Genomic DNA, 20,579 nt, shown 5'->3' with positions numbered 1-20,579 from the left:
TTATTATTATTATGAATATTACCAACATTATTGTTGTTATTATTATTATGAACATTATTATTATTATGAATATTATCAACATTATTGTTGTTGTTATTATTATGAACATTATTATTATTATGAATATTATCAACATTATTGTTGTTGTTATTATTATGAACATTATTATTATTATGAATATTATCAACATTATTGTTGCTGTTATTATTATTATGAACATTATCAACATTATTGTTGCTGTTATTATTATTATGAACATTATTATTATTATGAACATTAATATTAGTATGAACATTATTGTTGTTGTTATTATTATTATTATTATTGTTATCATCATTATTATCATCATCATCATTCTTATGATTATTTTTATGAATATTATGAACATTATTGTTGTTATTATTATTATGAATATTATTGTTGTTGTTATTATTATGAACATTATTATTGTTATTATAATTATTATCATCATCTTCATTCTTATGATTATTATTATGCACGGGCGCGCTCCCCTCTTTGCTCGCTCCCGCCCGCTCGCTCCCCTCTCTGCTCGCTCCCGCCTGCGACAGCGCCGCAGCTCCGAGGCGCGTCCCCGGCAGTAGAAAGCAGCGCGCACGTCGCTGAGGCCTCACAGCTGCTCGGACACGCGAAGGAAATAAACACCGAGAAGTTTGACTCCAGTTCGACTCTGGTTCGACTCCAGTTCGGCTCCGGTTTGACTCCAGCGGCTCCTCCTCGTTCTAACACAGCTCACCAGTCAAACCACGACTCGCTCCTCATCATGGCGACCGCTGCGGTGTCTGCCCCCGCCGGATGCGGCCCCAGCCCCGGGTCCGGGACCGAGCTCGTCCGCGGCCAGGCCTTCGACGTCGGGCCTCGGTACAGCAACCTCTCCTACATCGGGGAGGGAGCCTACGGGATGGTGTGGTGAGTGCAGCCGGACACGGGCTCACCGACGCGGCGTGTCGCTCCGCTAGCACAGCGCACAGTTAGCTTAACTCACATCCGAGGCGATCTTACATGTTGATGCTAGCGAGCAACTGGGTCACTAGCTGCACGAAGCAGCGAGGGAACTGTTCTCCTCCAACTACACTTTACTCATCATTCTGCTTTTAATCACTAACTAACCAACTAACTAACTAACCAACTAACTAACCAACTAACTAACCCTGTGTTGTTGGTAAAGTTCAGTAACAATCTCTGTTGTCTTGATCTGATTCAGACTCATGAGATCAACACAGTTCTATCACAGTCATGTTTTCTCCACTTTATATGAATATCACACAGAAGAATTCAGTTGACATGTTTTCATCTCCATGTTCACATCACAATGTGTCACCAGCTGAATGAAGCCAGTGAAGAAAACTCTGTTCTCCATCAACTACACTGAACTTTACCTTTTAGTGTGTTTTAACCAGAAACTTGTGTTGTTGGTGAACTCCAGTAAAAAAACTCTGTTATCGTCTGTGAACTGACTGAAGCTGAACGAACTTCTCGTTTTAATTATATTTGTAAAGTCCCCAACGTTCTATCAGCATTAACTTTTCTTATCTTGACCATTTATCCTCAGTCTCTATCTGCACAGTCACAGCAACAGTGGCATTAGCTAACAGAAGCTAGTGTCCTATTGTGAAGATTGAATTAAATCACAGCAGATTGTCTTTCTATTGCTGTTCAGTTTATCGATGGTAAACTACATTAAAAAAACACCAGTATTCCTTTATTTTAACCTCTTCAATTAGAAATCCAGACCATAAAATGAACAAAGTTCTTTGTATTGTCGTGATATTTCTACGACAGGGACGTGAACGATCCTCCACCTTAAATTAACATTGATTTCACTTCACTCATTTGTCGTCTCGATCTCTTTATCTTACGTTTTCAACGTGTTCACATTTGTGGTCGTTGCGTTCTCTTATAGTACATTTAGTTTTTTTTACTTGATAATATTCGCATGTGTTCCCTCTTGATGTTGTCGTGCACAGTATGTTAAAGTTTTGTTCGTGATATTTTCGCGGTGTACTTGCAGAAGGAGCAGCTGATGTGCAGATCTAGTACATGCTAAAGGAGATAAACAATCTGGAAACTGTTTGTTCTACCCACTGATATGTTATCAGACCTGTAGTCAAGCATGTAAGATTCAAAACTCGACTGACGCTCCATTTTATTTGTGGTGTGTATTTATTTGATCCTGTTGCACAACTCTCTCCTCAGTTTTGCTAAATGTATATCATACATTCACTGAGACTCTGAATCTCAAGCCTGCGGTGGTGCAGTTCACCCTGAATGCTCACACTCTACTGGATTACATAATCTACAGTCATTTCAAACAACAGCAGGTCTCCTTTTCTTCTGCGGTGAGACCAGTTGGAATTTTCTGAGAGCGTCGATTTGACTCACAGCCCGTTCTCAGAGTCGAGGCACGGCTGCTTGTTTAGCATCGTTATGTCTGCAGAATAGGAAAACGCAGCTCAAGGCTGAAGTGGAGCAGAGAGAGCGTTGCTGTGCAGCAGCTCGGTGGTAAAGTGAAAGTAAAAGGGACGGTAGCACATTACAGTGAGGGCTGAAAGCTGTGAAGTGATGGTGACATTCCTGCAATTCAAATCAAAAATCTCACACAAGGTTTTTTTAGGATGTGACGTTTTTAATGTTATAGAATAAACAAGAGGTTTTTTTTTTCTGGCTAAAGATTCAAACATTAACTTGCTCCAGCATCATATTAGTGACAGTTTTCTTTATTTAAATTTTTTTTTTTGTAAAGTAGATTTACATTGGAATTTATATTTGAGGCTGTTTTAAAGAATTATACCAGCTACAATTATCCCCCAAAAATGATCTGCAGATTAAAGAATAATGGAAATCATCCTTATTTGCAGCGCTAAAAAGATTTTAGAATATAAATCATGGAAACCTAGAATAATAATAATATATATTTGAACTTGAAGGATATTCTCCATTTCTTCTAGTTTGAAGGGCAGTTTTTGTTACGAGAGGCACTGGGCATGTTTTACACTTGCAATGATCGTTAATGTGACGAGCACTAACTTGTTTTTTTTCACTTGGTGTTTCTGCTCCTCACCTCTCGTCACAGTGTCGGCGGCACTCTGGCGTTTTCTACCGTGAACTTTCTTTTTATGCTGTTTCAGTATCTGTCAGTCGTTAAATGTTCACCAGAGCAACGTCTTTCCACCCCATGTTTTCTACTGGTTTCTGGAAATGCATCTTCCGGTAATGTGAAATGCATTAGCAGAATAAAATGACAGCTCTCCAAATGTTGACCTCCTCGTCCCACAATAGACCAAGTGCTGCGTCTTGTCTGGAGCAAAATATTATCATCTGATTATGATTATCGTCACTTATGGTTTTCAATGGGCTAAAAACCACACATTTTATGTGACCAGTGAATTTCCACTCTGGAAAGTTTTAATCTATCAGTATATTTATGAGCAGGTGTGAACAAAGCCTCTCAGATCAAAACCCAAAACCATGAGCTGTTCTGCTTTTAAATTTGAGTCTTCCAAGGAAACGGTGATATGATGCATTAGTGTGATAATCTCAAACCCAATACAGGAAACAACACAATGACTCGAGAGAATTGAGCATCTCTTATTTCCTGAAATCGCAAATTATAGCAACAAGCACAGACAGCTCCGTTATGGTTGACTCAGGTTACAGGGATCAGACGAATAACAGAAACTGAATGTTCATAAATATGATTTTCTTTCACAAGCCCCTCTCGCATGTTAGTGCATCATGTGAAACCAAATAATGATCAAATCATTTAATGATGTCAAAGAGAAATAGAGAATAGCTGTGGAAGTTATGATAACATTTATTTCAAGTTGAAACACAACGAGCTTCCAGGTGAAAATAAAAGAGAAGAGATTAAATTCCGTGGCTCTTGAAAATCTTCCTTGTGGAACATTCAAACTCAGAACACGAACATAATTATGTCACCAGCACCACATCACTCACACTCATGCATCAATGGAAACATGTGGGGTCTGGTTGAAACCAACAATAGCTCAAATGAAAACCACACCCCATGATAATTCAAAATGCAAATGCGAAACGTATAAAATCTGAAATGCAGGCTATAAATAAGGATTAAAGAAAAAAAATGCATTAGTTGGAATAAATAATACGATATTCAAGGAAAAAGTGAAATGTAATTCACAATAGCAATGTTATAAATGACAAACCTCTCACACCAGAAGCAGAGCCAAATAAACCGTGTCCATTATTCTCTCATGTTTATATGAGAGTCCAGTAATTAGCTCAGTTTAACCAGATGGATTTCATTGATGTGTCTTATTGTCTCCTTGCACTTGTCTCCTCGTGTTCTTCTTGAGACCTGTGGTTTCCAGTCTCTTGGTCACGTTGCGTTGATGTGCAGCACGAAGCGGTGCAACGTGCACTCCACAGACGGCCTTTTGGTTTGCATCTAAAATATTGTCTAAGCCACATCAGGAAGTTGCTCTGCGTTGGTCTCTTCTTGTGGCGTTGTGTTTGCTGCTGTTGCCGTCTCGTAAACAGCTTCGCTCAGTGCTGAGGTCAAAAAGTGATGTTGGTTTTATGCATCTAACGTATGAACACGCGTTTAACAGTTTCAGCAGAATGATTGAAAAAGATTTTTATCTACTGAAGATTTGTCTTCAGACTCAACAACAGGAACATGCGGGGGACAATCAGGCGAAGGGCGGAGCCTGTAGAGCAGCAGGAGGCGGGTCATGACGTATAAACTCTGCTGTGGAAACATCAGTGTTGTTGTTTACAGCTCGTCCGCACCGGCGTCGGCCCTCATCACAAAAAAGACCTGGAATCTCCTCGTCTTTCCAAGTTGACGTCTTCTACGCGTATGACTCCTCTTCTTCATCCTGTTTCCAGTTTCACGTCAGTCGGGTTAGAAACCTCATCAACACGTCCACTCGCTCACTGTGATTTGAACGAGTTCTCAGTATGAGTTTCTCTCCTTATTCAAGAGGGTCGTGTTTCAGTTCCTGACTTCTGTGGGTGTGAACATTTCACCAGGAACAAACTATTTGAATCACTGTATTATTGAAGGTATTGGCCGCCACGGGGAGTGAACTGGTTTTAGACCCGTATGGAAGTTTTGAGTTTTTCAGGATCCCTTGTGTTACAAACCGTATGAGGGCGGTCGACAGTGAGGCACGTCTGTGTCATTCTCAGAGTGGGTCTATTTCTGTTTTCATAGCCTCTTGTTGACGCTGAGGCTGTTGCATGTCAGCGCTCTGCAGTGGCAGAGGGTTGCGCAAATTGACGGTGCACGGAGCCTCTTCACACGAGCTCCTGTTCGCGTACGCCGTCTGCTCACATGGTCACGAGATAGTGTACCGCCCTCCGTGATGATATTCAGGCTCTGTCGTTGCATACTCTGCCTTTTCACCATGCCCATAGGAGCAGTTAGATCATGGGGGGGGGGGGGGGTGTCAATGTTCTGACCTTGTATAGACAATCAACAGATCAATCAATAAGAGAAGAAGAATCTTTTGTTTCTGCCATAAACCTTCACGCCAGAGAAAATGAGCAGATCTTCACATCTCAGCGGCTCCAGACTAAAAGCTTCAGCCACGATGTTTGATCTGAACCTGCGTGCAGTCTGGAAGTGAGCAGGTGTGGAGTCTGAACAAAGCTCCGCACTTTTAATTCAGATGAAATGTTACGGTGGAACCACTTGTTGAGAAATGCCGTTCCCTAATTTGCACCAGAGAACCTTTTACCAAAACAAATATATAGAACTGACACCTCTCCAGTAAACGTTCCGCCCTGAACCGTTTGTTCCTCCTTCTGACTCCTTCTAAGCTCAGTGTCGACTCCGTGACCCTCCTGGTTCTCAGCCTCTGCTGATGCTCTGCTTCATCCTGCATTGAGCCGTCCTCTTGAAATGACACTGTGACGCCCATCTCCATGGCAACCCCTCTGCCTCTGACATCAGCACCACCACTCCACAGCCAATGGGAGAGTGGGGGAGCGTATGAGAGCCTCGACGCTCTGAAATCCTGTTGTGCGATTCAGAAGGAGATGTAATTCGTGTAATTTGGGTGATTATGTCGGCCAAGACGAGCACAATGACTTCTGGTTCAACAGGCACGTGAAACGTTCCGCACACGGCTGCTTGTTGAAGCTGATGTTCATCGTCAGGGTTCACAGAGCTGCTGTCGCCTTTCACTCGCTGCATCCACGTGCCTCTGAGGAAATTCAATTCAAATGAGAACAAAGCATTCTGCTTAACTGACATTGTAAGATACTGTGTGTGTGTGCGTGCGCGTGCGTGTGTGTGTGTGTGTGTGCGCGCAGGGGAGATTATTTTATGCAAAATAAAATTTGCTGGTAGCGTTCGGTCGGCTTTGATGGTCTCTCTCGGTTTTATTTAAATCAGACACACAGAGACAGAGGGCTGTTGTTCTATGTGTGAAGTTGAATTTACAACACACATGTGGACCGTGTCTCCTGTGCATGTTTTCCTGCGACCGTGACGTGTGCAACATTTGTCAACTTGTCTTTGGAGTGTCACCAAACTGTTATCTGAGTGTTAAATCACAAACATCATGTACAACTTAACACTTCGGTAAACCGACGTGTTTGTTGCAAAAATCATCAATTATTTTTTAAGCTCATGTTTTTACAGGAGAGCTACTGTAGTTTTAAATTCTTAAACTTGTGTCTACGTGAAATACTGACGTTGAACTTTACCGTTTTATGACAGATGGTTGCACATGAAGGGATCGTTTAAACCCGTCATAAAAAATGTTTTACAGTGGACACAGTTATTTACAGTGAGTCCACCTCAGTTAGCCGTTTAACGAAGGTGCGTGAAACGACGTTGATTCAATCTGACGCTCAGGACAGATGCTGTGATGAAGGAGTCAAATGTTCGATATGAAGACAAGAGTCCTAACAGAACAAGTTACTGAAGTTCAGTGTTGAAATTAGCTTCAATCATACAGACCTAAAGAAACCAATGTTAGTTTATATTCAATGTCACTGTAAGTGACAAATTTCCATTATTGATCTTTTGCCGGCAATTTGCTCATGGAATTTGTGAGTATGTTCTCGCATGAGGAGCCTTGTTTCCCTTCTTGCAAACAATTTAATGCCACAAACGTTTTTATGTCCATATGTCAGGTTTGACGTGTGCAGTGTGTTGTGCTGTGGAGGGTTGGAGGTTATCTGAGGAGGCATTTCACAGACAGAAGGTTTGCAACCGGTCACAGAGCCACTAAATCCCACTGGTGGAGGGTTGTGTGTGTGTGTGTGTGTGTGCGAACAGCAACTCCTCATAGTCACCTGGTGAAAGTGGCTGCTGTGGTTAGATTGTAAACAGTGACAGGAAGTCTACCAGGAAATGAAAAAGCAGGTTCATCTACATGTGAAATTGTTACCATGAATAAGTTCTATACAGCATCCGTGTGGTATTGATGATTGAACTCCTGTAAAAGAATTCTGTAGTGAAATGTAATGATGCAAAGACGTAATCCTGCAGCACCACTGCTTCACGCAGCAGACTAACAGCGTCGCTGCTCGTTAGCCTGTGAGCGTTGTTCAATGCCCATCCCTCCAACCTGACACAGTCGTCTCTGCAGAGCATCAGACTCTACGTTGTCCATCTGAAGTTGTTGCGTGGACGTTCGTATCTGCACCCCCCCCCTCCTTCAACCAAACCCCCTGAACGTCGTCATGGTAACAGCCCTGTTGCATAACACAGCGGCTGCAGTGTAAAGCCTTGTATTCCCGTCTCCTTGGAAACAGAGCTCTCCCTCCCCTCCCTCCCCGGCGTCCTGTGCACTGAGCATGCTCAGAAAACAATGCAGGAGCTGGGGAAACAGGAAAGTCATCTCCAAGCATATACTCATTATGTGACTATGAAAGGAGTTGCGTTCCTATGACTGCGTTATTATTATTATTATCATGAGTTGTAATGATTGTCACAGTGATTTGGACATTTCAGATTAAAAAAATGCTCTCAAAGAGAAATCATCTGATAGATGTGTGGCCCATTTATCACTCAAATCCTTACAGCTCTGTCTTCTGACAGACATTGGTGTGTTGCATACAACCCTTTAGACAGGATGCAACACGCGTGTGTACCAATTATGGCCGGATGCAACATTTGCACGCTTCTCATCTATGATGTCATCGTGTCCAACAAGTAGCTCAGTCCATAGAGACGTGGCTTGGGAGCCGGAGGGTGGCCGGTTCAACTCCAGCATGGACGGAAGTTGGCACTGCCGAGGTGCCCTTGAGCTGCCCACTGTCACTGTGTGTATTGTTCTCCGCGTGTTCACACGGATGGGTTAAACACAGAGGTCACATTTCCCCATGTTTGCATGTTGCATTCTGTGTGTGAAATACATTGTGATTTGCTAACATGCTTGTTTGTGAAAAACAAAATCCGTGATGGGAAATACAGTTTATGTTCTTAAGAAGTTTTTAAAGCAGCGTTTCAGACGAGGGCTGTTGATCTAAACGAGGGGACCGACATTAATGCAGAGAGCAGAAGTGTTTCAGTCGATGTCAACAACAATAAGAATGAAGACGATTGTGCCAGAGGAGGCAAAGAATCGATCAAAACCCGTGAAGCTTTAGCTTCTGTTTCATAAGCCTCTAGAACCTGAGAGCAACGGTCTCATAAGTGAAAGTCCACCCTTCAGTGATAAGGCTGAGCTGCTCGAGACTGAGTCAAGCGTATAGATACTACACTCAACCCACTGTACTTTGTACTTCCTCAGAAAGCTCCCTCTCTTTCATGCTTGGTCAAACTGACAAGGAACTGTGGGGCTTGCCTCAGCAAACATTGTGAAATGTTGTGCGTGCTAAGATTGTCCTCGTTGGTTCCCCACATTCGAGCGCTTCTGAATTTGCAGGACAACTATTTCTGGAAATTTAAATATATGACGTTTTAATCCCCACAGTTGCGTAATCGCTGCATGTTTTCACTTATTTTCTGAAGTTCGGTTTAAAACTGGCACGTAATGTAACACAAACACACGTTAGTCGTGTTAAGGTCTTTCAACACATCGAAAGCCCTGAGAATAGTAGGCAGACCGATGACGTCATCAGTAGACACACATGGCTGATGTTTCTTACTGCGTCAGCCTTATTTTTGTTGATCAAATTACCGTTCGTCTACAGTGAGAAAACCCAAATGAGCGTCTCCGTCTCTCCCCGGGTCGTTAGTGAGTTTGAAGAGCGTCCTTCGCTGGACCCTTAAGGTGAAATATTTCGATGTCTGTTCTTTCGCCGACATTAAAACATTTGTTTTACAGAATAAACAACAGAGAAACAGAAAACATGTGTATTCACGTTATATTGTTCAGGTGTTGTAAAGACATTGTGCTGTGTGTAGAAACATCGCTGGAGGCCGTACCATTGACTGTATCTGAACAAACAGCACGTCTGTGTGTCAAACCGACTCTGCAGTGGATTTTAGCTTGGAACGAGTAACTCCCTGCATCTCTGTACACGAGGGTATCTGCTGGTGTTGAACAGTAGCACGGAGAACTGTTTCCTCCCACACACACACACACACTCCTCTCGCACAAGTGGAAAGGAAGGTCACTCATATTTCCCTCGCAGAAGGCTGGCACACTTGCGTTTACATTCCGGTCCCTACCCCCCATCACTATAGCAACTCGTTTTCTTATTTCGTCGTACTCTGTGGGTGTTTTTCACTCGGCTCCGTTGTTTGTAATGTGCAGAAATAAAACCACACTTGGCCGGATGTGAACGCTGAATCTTGAGGAAACCATTAATATTGCAAGTTTGCTGTTTGTCACTCTGAAGTGCAGCTCTGTTGGGCAATTCTTGTTTTTTTTTTGCAATTGCACCAAATGGCAGCGAGTTGCAACAGTTTGAGACCAGATGACTTATAAATGCAGAGAATGTTGGAGGCCGGCAGCCGTGGCTTGTGTCTCTTGGCAGTGGCTTGTGAGTTGGACGTAAGTTCTGATGTGTCAGTTCCTGAGCACCAGCCTGACCATCAACATTCCTCACGACAGACTGAACGTCAGTGTGCTTGAATGATTTAGAATTGGATTAGAATTAATCTCCTGTAACCCACACACGTCCAGAACGTCTGTGAATGAATTAGTCACGATGGCAACACCCCAAGAATCTTTTCATGTGTTCTCCTGAATGTGATACCTCCAGAGCGTCTTCAGGGAAATTTATTTTACTCCGACTTATGGATGACCTGATTTATAATTGGTCAAAACACGATTCTGTCTATAATGTGAGAATGAATTTGTTAATTATGACACAAAGTTTAATTTGATTAAATGATGAATAGCTTCAGTGAACTTCACGGTGTCGTCATTATGTTTTTATTTCTGTCCATCGTTTTTCAACTTGGGAACAGAAGGGAGCGTTTTCCTGCCATTTGACTGGTTGGTGGCGACGTCAGACCACGAGCCAGTATTTCTACCTATCCTCATTTTATTGCATTAAAAACAATACTGAGGAGTTTTTTTTTTTCAGGTCTAATGTTGGCAAAATGCTGATGTTAAAATATCTCAGGCATAGCGAGCATGAGAAAGTTAAAACAGCCAGTGAACTAGTGAAATGATCCTGAAACGTATCAGTGGACGTGTCTGTACCTGGACTGTTTTCATTGTGTGGAGGACATGTCTCATCACAGGCAGGGACAAGAGTTTTGAGCGGAAGTGAACATTTAATCCTCTGGGTGTCGACACACTGAGGCAATTAGTCAGACATTTAGAAGAGTAAATCTTTTTGTTAGTTGTTACTGCGTTTTGTTGCATCGTCATCATTCAGTTGTCTTATTCTCAAAACAAACCGAGGTGAACGAGCTGGAGCAGAATTTAACAAACATGTAAACTTAAAGATCCGATGCTCTCGAAGGATTGTAGTGATCCACGAGCATGTTGTCATGCGTTAACGCGAACAAGTGATGGACGGTCATCCTGTAAAGAAAAAGGCCTGCAGGCAACAGCTGGATTAACTGGATTTCCCTGCTTGTCTTTATTGACTTATGCTAAAATAATTATTTCCTGTTTGCGTCTGATCACATGAATGTGTCGCTGGTGTCCAACATGTCTCAGTTACTGGAGTTTAATTCATGTTCGTCCACTTTTTTCATCAAACTCTTGTTTACAAAGTGGGAAAAAAAAACAGGGAATTGACGTTAAATCTCCAGTTTGATGTGAAAGACACAAATGTCCTCAGCTTTTTGTTTCAGCTCATTGACTCTTCTCTGGGTCAGACTGTGTTGTGAGGTCTGACGGACTCAGACATCCCATGCATGCAGATGTGCTTTATTATTTCCTGTACATGTAAAACTTTTCTTTATCGGATTTCAGATGCCAGTATTACAAAACGGAGCAGAGCCGCCTGCGTACATTCATACATTAGACTTTATATAAAGAAAAACTTGACATTATTGTCTCATCCTTTTCTATAGCAGCGGACACAAATAACATTATCCTACTTAAGGACAACTGATTTTCACTCGTGTAAAATCCCGATCTTCTGTCCTTCAACCTCGGGGTCTATTTGTTTGTCTTCCAGCTCCGCCTACGACTGGGACAACAAGTTCCGCGTGGCCATTAAGAAGATCAGCCCCTTTGAGCACCAGACGTATTGTCAGCGCACTCTGAGAGAAATCAAGATCCTCCTGCGCTTCAAACACGAGAACATTATCGGGATCAACGACATCATCCGCACGCCGACCATTGACCAGATGAAGGACGTGTATCCTTCTGACTTTTCTCAGCTGAGGTAGTAAGGTCATGTGAATGATGTCATGAAGTACATTCCTCTAGCACGTGTGTAAAGACGTTTCAGTTTTAAGTTTCTAGCAGTGTCTTCTCTTCTCTCCACCACTTACAGAAGAGCAGGGGGCTGTTCACTTGTGTTTTATTACATAATAGCCACCTGTCACCATATATTTGGCAGAGACGCTCTTCACTGTAGCCCAGCAGCAACAGCTAACTGGCTGAGCCCATAATCGTAGTTGGTTTCATCACGTAGTGTCGACATAACGAGGGGTCTAAACATGAATATATCTGCATCTCTGTATGAAAGGCGCCCTAGGGATCTTTTTTTTTTTTTCGTAGCACACATCCACGTGCACCGGTTCGCTCGCGTTCAAGTTCTTTAACGTGGAAATGTGCAGATATATTGTCCAGGATCTCATGGAGACAGACCTGTACAAGCTCCTGAGGACTCAACACCTGAGCAACGACCACATCTGCTACTTCCTCTACCAGATCCTACGTGGGCTCAAGTACATCCACTCTGCCAACGTCCTGCACCGCGACCTGAAGCCTTCCAACCTCCTGCTCAACACCACGTGTGACCTCAAGGTTGTGTCCCATCACCCACTATTCATTCAAACATCTGCATTCACTACTGGAACATTTGATTTGAAGAGTTGTTATAATAAATATAATAAAACTCACAGTTAATTACAAGTGTGTCCGACCATCGTGTTTAAAGAGGAAATCATGAAAACTGAAACAAACAGGCAGCCGTTTCTCACCCGCCGCTCATCGTGTTGCGACTCGTCTTTCTGCAGATCTGTGATTTTGGCTTGGCTCGCGTGGCTGATCCCGACCACGATCACACTGGTTTCCTCACAGAGTACGTTGCCACTCGTTGGTACCGAGCACCTGAGATCATGCTCAACTCCAAGGTGAGTGTCCTCACCTGCCGTAAAATGTCGGGGAGGGGAGAAAATAGTTTGTTTTACATTATTTCAGTGTTTAAACACGGGAGCAGGGCGACTGAAAACCTTTTTAATTTCAGGTTCACTTATTCTTTTAAATTCTGATGTAAATAATCTTTTATAGTTCAACAGTTCAGACTACAGGCCTCTTTTGTTGCTGCCCCAGCCAGACCAAAATACTCTTTTGAATTCATTGACCTTTAATTTGCTGTTATGTGACTGTGTCTTTGTGCCTCTCACTATCAGGGCTACACCAAGTCCATAGACATCTGGTCAGTGGGTTGCATCCTGGCTGAGATGTTGTCCAACAGGCCAATCTTTCCTGGAAAACACTACTTGGATCAGCTCAACCACATTTTGGGTAATTATTCTGTTCTGAATCACTGATCGGTGAAGTGTAAACCGGGTTTGCTGTAATGCAGAAGCTTAATAACAAATCTCCAGCCCACTTGGATGTGGGAGAGATATTTATTTATATTATATTGTGCCCACTTCCTTCCTAATTATAGATATAATCATATAACGTCATGTTTTACTGTAGGTTGAGACAAAGGTAGTAGACAGTGGGTTTTGTTCGGCTCCTGACAATATTTTATCATCTTTTCTTTGTCCCTCAGGAATCCTTGGTTCTCCCTCTCAGGAGGATCTCAACTGCATCATCAACATCAAGGCCAGGAACTACCTGTTGTCGCTGCCCTTGCGCTGCAAAGTGCCGTGGAACCGCCTCTTCCCCAACGCTGATCCAAAAGGTCAGAGCGTGGACGACGGCTTCGCACTCAATCGTCCCAGACGTTCATTTAATTACCTCAAATCATCAATTCAGTGTTTCAGCTGCTTTCATTTCGAAGCGCTGGTCCGCATGAAAATGAATGTGGGAAAAAAAATCACTGACATTAACTCCTCCTCTGCTGTTGTGTCATTTGCGCTGCAGCTCTGGACCTGTTGGACAAGATGTTGACCTTTAACCCTCACAATAGGATCGAGGTAGAGGAGGCCCTGGCTCATCCTTACCTGGAGCAATACTACGACCCCACAGATGAGGTGAGACGAGTTCATGTCCGAAAACCTCTTCATCCTGGGACTCCCATATTCGTCCACATCTGTCTTGATAACTCTGACCAGTTACGTCTCTGTCGTCCTGCCGTAGCCCGTCGCTGAGGCTCCGTTCAAGTTTGACATGGAGCTGGACGATCTACCCAAAGAGAAGCTGAAGGAGCTCATCTTTGAAGAGACTGCACGTTTCCAGACCGCCTTCAGATCCTAACATCTCACACAGGTCAGTCCACGTCGGTGCCGTCAGCGGTCTAGAACCTGAGGAAACATAAACCCAGAGAGGGCTCAGAACTAACAGACCAGGTTTTCAAGGTGTATAAGATGAAGGAGATCCCACCTCCGCTGGGGGTGGAGTGTCCTTCATGAAAACCACTTAACGCAGTGATGTCCCACATCAGCTCCAAACTCTGTTAAATTTAACAACTGACCACTTACGAGCTGAAGTTTAGATCTCACGCTGAACTCTGTGGAGCAGAGGGTCAGACCGCTTCTGTCTGAGCTGCTGCTTTAAACAATCGACACAGAGTCGGTTTCACTTCATCACTGTGGAAGCAAAACCTGAGATCTTCCTACATTTGTGCCTTTAAATCTAAATAAATCTAAAGAACATGGTTTACATGCTTCAACCCATTTTCACCTGATGCCACATGTGTGTCTGTACGATGTTCCCGCTGACCGAGGCTCCGTCAGTAAAGCCGAGTTCACGCTCCAAGATTTTCAGCCTGATTTCGCCGACTAAAGCATCAGATCGCCGCTCGGATGCGGCCCAGACTCAAATTTCCAGCCAATCAGAGCGTAGGACGGAGTGAAGGTGGTCATGGTAGGTGTAGTAACATTATTATGACATTATTTTGCACTGTGCATGTCGGCCTCTAATGAGGCAGTGCTGGAAACGACAGTTATCCACACGCAGCTCCTGGAGAAGACGGTGAAACTCCCTGAGCTGCGTGCGCCTTCACTCAGTATTCCACCTCTCTCGGCGCAGAACACGAGTAACGCAATGCGATGCTTCCCTTTGAGTTCGACGCGCCTCAGGTCCTAATGGGTTAAAGACCATGACAGGAACTTTTGAAGGATGGAGATGTGATGTGAAGACACGTGAAGAATAGATTTGTTCAGTCATGTTTTATTGTTTCACTTCAAATCCGTCACTGTTTCTTCTCCCTCCAGATTTCTGTGGACTGGCCTCTGCGTTGCCACTGCTCCTCCCTGCCTCCACTCTGTTGCTGTGATACATATATATATGTGTGTGTGTATATATATATATATATACACACACACATATATATATATATATATAATTTTTTCTTTTTCTTTCTCCTGCTTTCCACATCACCTGGATTCCTTGGGTCTCACTCGTCAAGTCCACTTTACTCAGGAATGGCGTCAGGAATCAATCAATCAAACATTACGTCTCTTTCCCCCCGGAGGTGAAGAGTGAGGGCAGCGGTGGGGGGGCGGGGGGGTCAGATCACAGCTTACAGTTTTGGGGGGGGGGGGGGGGGGTTGATTTTTGTGATTTAAGCCAAGATAAACAATTTGTGTGTGTGTGTTTGTGTCTCAAAGGCGTTCGGCTCTGGCTTTTCTTATTCGAGACCTTTTCACGTCCAGCGATAGACGAGCTTCTTTTTGTTTTTGTGCAACTGTCGCTGTGATAACTCCGCCTACATCGCACAAACGACGGTTTATTACTTAAGAAGATTCATTCATCATTAAAAACAAGGGTCTTTTGAATTTTCGAACCTTTGACGCACTGTTACAAGGGACATTTCTCTCTCTCTCTCTCTCTCTCTCTCTCTGTGTCTTTTGACAAAAGAAAAACACAAATGAAATTAACTGATTTATGCAATGAAATCACATAATCATCTTCTGCGGGCCACAAGCCATCACTCGGTGTTGATCGATATTTTATCAGCGACCGTTTTAATCCTTAAAGCACTCACACAGAAGGCCCTAATGCAAATACATACATATGAACATATATATAGATATATAGATATATACAGCCTAGAGAGTCTTAAGATGTTTTAATGGCACGTGTGATGAGAGAAGGTGAATCAGATGAATTTATAACCATTTTTCTTTTTATCAAAAACATTTGAAAAATGCCCGTTTTTTTTTTTTTTTTTCTTTCTCGTCGGCTTCAGTGTAATTAATTGAAAAATCTCATTTCATGATGCGCTGGAAAGTTTCACCATCGATTTCTGCCTTAGCCATGAGAAACTAAAGGAAACGTCCAGTTGACTCCACACGCGTCTGTTTGTAGAGTAGTTTTCATATTTGGGGGAAATTTACTGCATCAGGAGAAGAATTCGTTCATTGCAGATATTTTTTTTTTTTTTCTGGAGGTTCGTTGTTGCGCCTCCTTGTTCGTCCTGGTCGGTGTTTTGGTTTTTCTTCAGTGTCTTTCTCTCTCGCCTTGTTAGAATAATACTGTGCCCTCTGCATGACTGTTAAAAGCTCTGTATACAAAGACGACGATGTTAAGTGCCACACAAGCCGAGCAGACCCACGGGGGGAGCGCCCAGGCTCTGACCTTCGACCCTCCGTGGTGCATCACACCTCCCAGTCACACGGTGCTTTTTGTCTGCTCTCTTTCTTCAGCGTTCTCATCTTCTTCTTTTTCTTCCCCTCCGTCGTTGCTCATTTCCACAGTTTTCAGTCTCCGTGTGCACGTGAAGACATCGACGTTGTTGTGGTTGCAAATAGGAGAATAACCATATATCTGTATTTATACCAATTACAACACAGACACGTTGTTCCCTGAACCTGAGAACTGGGGTCCAGACGTGTCGCTGTTAGAATAATACTCGTGAAACTGATCGTGTTCTCCATTCAGTCCTCTGTGACTCTTTGCCTTTGCTTTAATTGCACGTTTTTCACGCAGACGACTGCGTTAGAACAAAAATAAAAACACAGAACTGCAGCAGAAGTCAGAACCATCGTTTCACTTCTCGTCAGTAACTGCTGATTGAAGACTGTTGAATTAGAAGATTTTAATTCAAGTAAGAAGTTACGACATCAATGATTATATATATATATGTGGATTTGGAAAGTTTATTTTGGGGGGTTAGGTCTTTTTATTTCCTCTTTCGCCGCAGCGTCTAATTTCCTTTTCGTTGACGAGCCTCAGACATTCTCAGTGTCGTGGTAAATCCAGGCTCGGGTCAGATTAAATTCTAGAATGATCGAAACAAAGTCGACAGTAGATAAAAGTCCAAATCTACCTGCACGGATTCTTTGAGAGTCGGACTCTGCCGACGCTTAACGGAAGAAATAAGAGGTTGAAAGTGTTGAGCTGCTTTTAAAGACGTCTGTTACTGGGCCCGACTGCAAACTCATGATTTTTTATTCTATCAGAAGATTCTTCTTCTACATTTACTCACATGTCAGAGGCAAGTTTGAGTTTTACAGACTCTTCTGGTCAAATTAAATCCCAGTGGACAAAAATAAAATCTGAGGACAAGTCTGTGACGAGTTGAACCACCGGAGGTCGACAAAATCCACATTGACAGATAATGTTTAGATTTCAGATTAAGGTAAACTCACTGAGCTGCCGACGTGAGACGACACGTGTGTGTGTTGTAATTGATAACATCGTAAAACTAATACATTTGTAATTAGCTGCTAATGTAGATACATTTCAATTATATTCATGATGATACAACCGGTTTATATAATTATGGTTTGGTCTAAAAACAATCCTGGATAATTTCAGATAAATGATTTGACACTAACAGTTTAAAAGTCAAGAACAGTTTGAAATGAAAGCAGTTTAATCGCTAATATTTTATCTCGATGAATGACTTCGGTTTGTCTCCAGCTGAGATGACAACTCAAAATGTATGAGGATTAATGTTTTCTAAAAATAAATGAATGATGAAGCAGGAAACGTTTAAATGCTGCAGATGTTAGACAAACTTAGATAAATGTCTTTAACATATAAATAATTTTTCTTCAGGAAACTTTCATGAAAGCATCACACACAGATATTAGATATTAGTTTCTCTAAATGTGCCTGATTTTTTTTTTTTTTTTCATCAAGATCCGTTAGTTGTTTTCTGAAAATGAGTGAAAATGTAAAAATAAATAAATAAGAAAAGTCCTGTCTCACGATGTGAAAAGATCATCAGCTAAATTTAACGAGTTCTGTCTCGGCCCATCTCCCATCCTTCCTCTGAGATCGTTCGTTTTCGTGAAATCCTGCTGACGAAGAATCAGACGGGCGAAAACGAGGAGGTGATAAAATAAAATAAACATAAAATAAAGTTTCTCCTCTTTGCTCAAGGAAAAAAAAACAGTTTTTTTTTTATGTCCACTGAAATTTATTTAAAAAACTTTATGACCAAAACTCATTTCAGTAATGACAGTTATTGCACTCCCCCCGATTTCACCTGCACAGACGTGAAGTAAAGACTCGTCTGTCCCACTCGTCCTCACGCTCTCGTCTGTCACACTCTTACTAAATGCACTTGCTTCTACAGCGGTGGGGATGGGACTTGTAATCCGAGGTGCCTGCTGGGACTTGACTCGCCTGTAGATAGTGTTTTTGTTTTTTTTTTCCTTTGGGGGAGCCGGGGTGGGAGTGGGGGGAGGGTTCAGTGAGATTGTTGCGGGCACTGGAAAAAAAACCTTCCTGATATTAGTTGTATTAAGAAAAAAAAGAAGCTTCTGCTGAGTTCTTTGTGCGACCTGTCTGTTTGTGCCTTTTTTGATAGTCTTGATATCCAAGATTTGACGTGCAGCTTTTGTTTAGTCGGGAATCCGTTGTACTCGCAGTAAACGCTCTTAAAAATGAACACAATCAAGCCAGGGCTGGGAGGGGTGGGGGGGTGGAGGGGTGGAGGGGCGGAGGGGCGGGGATCCTTATCTTTCACTTCTGTACATTTTAAAGAGAATCGCTGCCACAGCTGTGTGATTTGTGACTGTATTGAAAAGATGAAAAGCAAACATTTATATTTTTTTTGCATTACCCTTTTTTTTTTTTTTTTTTGGGATGTTTCTGTGCAGATATTTTTATTGTAAGATGAATGTTATGTTTCTATCGGACACTAATCTTGTCGTCTCCAGTGGAACTGCTTCACTCTGTATGTTTTGATCAGTATAAACCTTTAATCGTGTAGTTGATCACTTCTCAAAGGAAAAAAGAAACCCGGAGATCCTCGGCCTGTGTTTCGAAGGTTTCCGTTCGATCTGCCACAGAAATTGTTTGAATCGATCGGTTTCATTTTATCATGTGAAGGATTCGACTTGAACAAAGCATTTTCTCGGCTGTTATTAAAAACTGACTGCCACTTTGAAAAATCTTTTCTCTTTGCAACTCTGCCAAGACATTTGAATAGACGTTCATTAAAAACACTGAACCTTCTTCGAGTCTGTGACGTGTGTCTTTGTAACTCACCTGATATCATCACACACACAAGTTTCCTGGAGCGACGGAGGAAACGATCGATGTGTTTAATGTTGTTTCATAAAACTGGTTCGTTTCTCCTAAACATGACGTCATGTGACACGTCCTCTCGATGACCCTCACAAACTGGAGGAGGAGAATCTGAAGGTTTAAACAAATCAAAGTTATGTAACTGTTACAGAGCAACAGCGCCCCCTGCAGCCACACACGGTGACTCGCTCTGTTCTTCATGTTGAGGGTTTGACAAGAGAACAAACACCATCGTTCCAACGAGTCCTCTGTGAAGTCGAGCGTTAAACAGCAGAGCCCCTGGAGCTCTGGACGAAACCTCATATTGAAATAATACGATCGTGTTAGAAGAAGAGTTTTCTTCTAATCCTCAGGATGCGTCGCTCTAGAATTTTACTCTCTGCACTTTTATTTTTAAAACTTTAACTCAAATCTCCTTTGTCTCTTCCAGAAGATTCACTTCACAGAAGTTAACCATCAAAACTAACGAGGAGTTCACTTTTTTTTTTTTTAAAGTCTCAGTTTGAACAAGAAACTACACGTGAATCCTCTCACTTTAATCCAGTGTCCTGTAGGGGGCGCTGTCGTTCAGGCTAAACACATCTGGTGCAGTCTCCTTTGATTCATAAATTAAAGTCATTCACTAGTGGAGCCTGCGAGGTCCAAACTCAACTGGTTCGCTTTATTGTGAACGGAAATCAGCTTTATTTTGAAGAGGAGTAGTGTATTTGATGTAATGTTATAGAATCACGTGTTTGGTTTCCAGATATTTGAATCTGTTATAACAAGGAAACATGAAAACTCTGGTTTAACATTAAAAAGTAAACGTTATTATAAAACAACCCGATGAGAAGAATCCAGTTTGAGGCTCTGAGGAAATAATATATTTAATATTTAATATAATATTTAATGAATCAAACTTCGATCTCTGGGTTTGTTTACTTCCTCCGCCTCGACCACGTGCTCGCAATGCGGTCACGCATGCGCGCAGTGTCTGTGTCGGTGCCGCGCACAGTTAAAAACAACCTTCAGCCACGGGAGCGCGCAGTCCAAAGTATGGCCTCGGGTTGATTGGCTGCCGTCCTCTGGCCCCGCCCTCCCTCGCAGCCGATTGGCCGGGCGCTGATTCCCCTGCTCGCTGATTGGACGCTATTTGTAGACGCGGCCGTGTAGCTAGGCTGCTGCTGCTGCCTTCAGGCTCTCCTCCAAAAGTCAGATTTAAGAGTCCCTGAAGATGAGGTCTGTGGTTTAAGTTGGAATCAGCAGCTGAAAGTAAACTTTGGTTTAACTTTTGAGGCGGTCACAGGTTCTGTGTGAAATGTAAGAGCTGAATGGTGAAAGTAAAATCACAGCAACAGTCACTATTTCCCTAAATAGACAGAAGAAACAGTTACAGCAGCT

The 20,579-nt window shown here is 42.6% G+C and overlaps 1 protein-coding gene across 2 annotated transcripts; it reads left to right on the top strand.

The window, feature by feature from the left end:
• Positions 1-547: 547 nt before the first annotated feature.
• Positions 548-20,403, top strand: mapk1 (mitogen-activated protein kinase 1). 2 transcript variants are annotated; one of them, XM_020104807.2, is made up of 9 exons: positions 548-927; positions 11,548-11,730; positions 12,155-12,344; positions 12,557-12,673; positions 12,953-13,067; positions 13,324-13,455; positions 13,638-13,747; positions 13,854-13,982; positions 14,930-17,856. In XM_020104807.2, the coding sequence occupies exons 1-8, from the start codon at positions 782-784 to the stop codon at positions 13,968-13,970; spliced, it is 1,110 nt and encodes a 369-aa protein (XP_019960366.1). In that variant the 5' UTR covers positions 548-781; the 3' UTR covers positions 13,971-13,982; positions 14,930-17,856. The 2 variants fall into 2 exon arrangements, with proteins under 2 accessions (XP_019960366.1, XP_019960367.1); XM_020104808.2 differs by lacking the exon at positions 14,930-17,856 and adding an exon at positions 19,630-20,403 and having other exon boundaries at positions 549-927.
• Positions 20,404-20,579: the final 176 nt, after the last annotated feature.

Source organism: Paralichthys olivaceus, chromosome 4 (genome assembly GCF_024713975.1).
Source record: "Paralichthys olivaceus isolate ysfri-2021 chromosome 4, ASM2471397v2, whole genome shotgun sequence".
In the NCBI taxonomy this organism is placed as follows: Eukaryota; Metazoa; Chordata; class Actinopteri; order Pleuronectiformes; family Paralichthyidae; genus Paralichthys; species Paralichthys olivaceus.
Note: the sequence above shows the minus strand (reverse complement) of the source record. Positions and strands in the feature narration are given on the sequence as shown.

Bases quoted from the DNA above. Each gene is read 5' to 3' on its own strand.
- mapk1 (XM_020104808.2), top strand. From the start codon at position 782: ATGGCGACCGCTGCGGTGTCTGCCCCCGCCGGATGCGGCCCCAGCCCC. The intron at 928-11,547 runs GTGAGTGCAGCC...TTTGTCTTCCAG, and splicing joins GGAGCCTACGGGATGGTGTG to CTCCGCCTACGACTGGGACA. The intron at 13,068-13,323 runs GTAATTATTCTG...TTTGTCCCTCAG, and splicing joins TCAGCTCAACCACATTTTGG to GAATCCTTGGTTCTCCCTCT.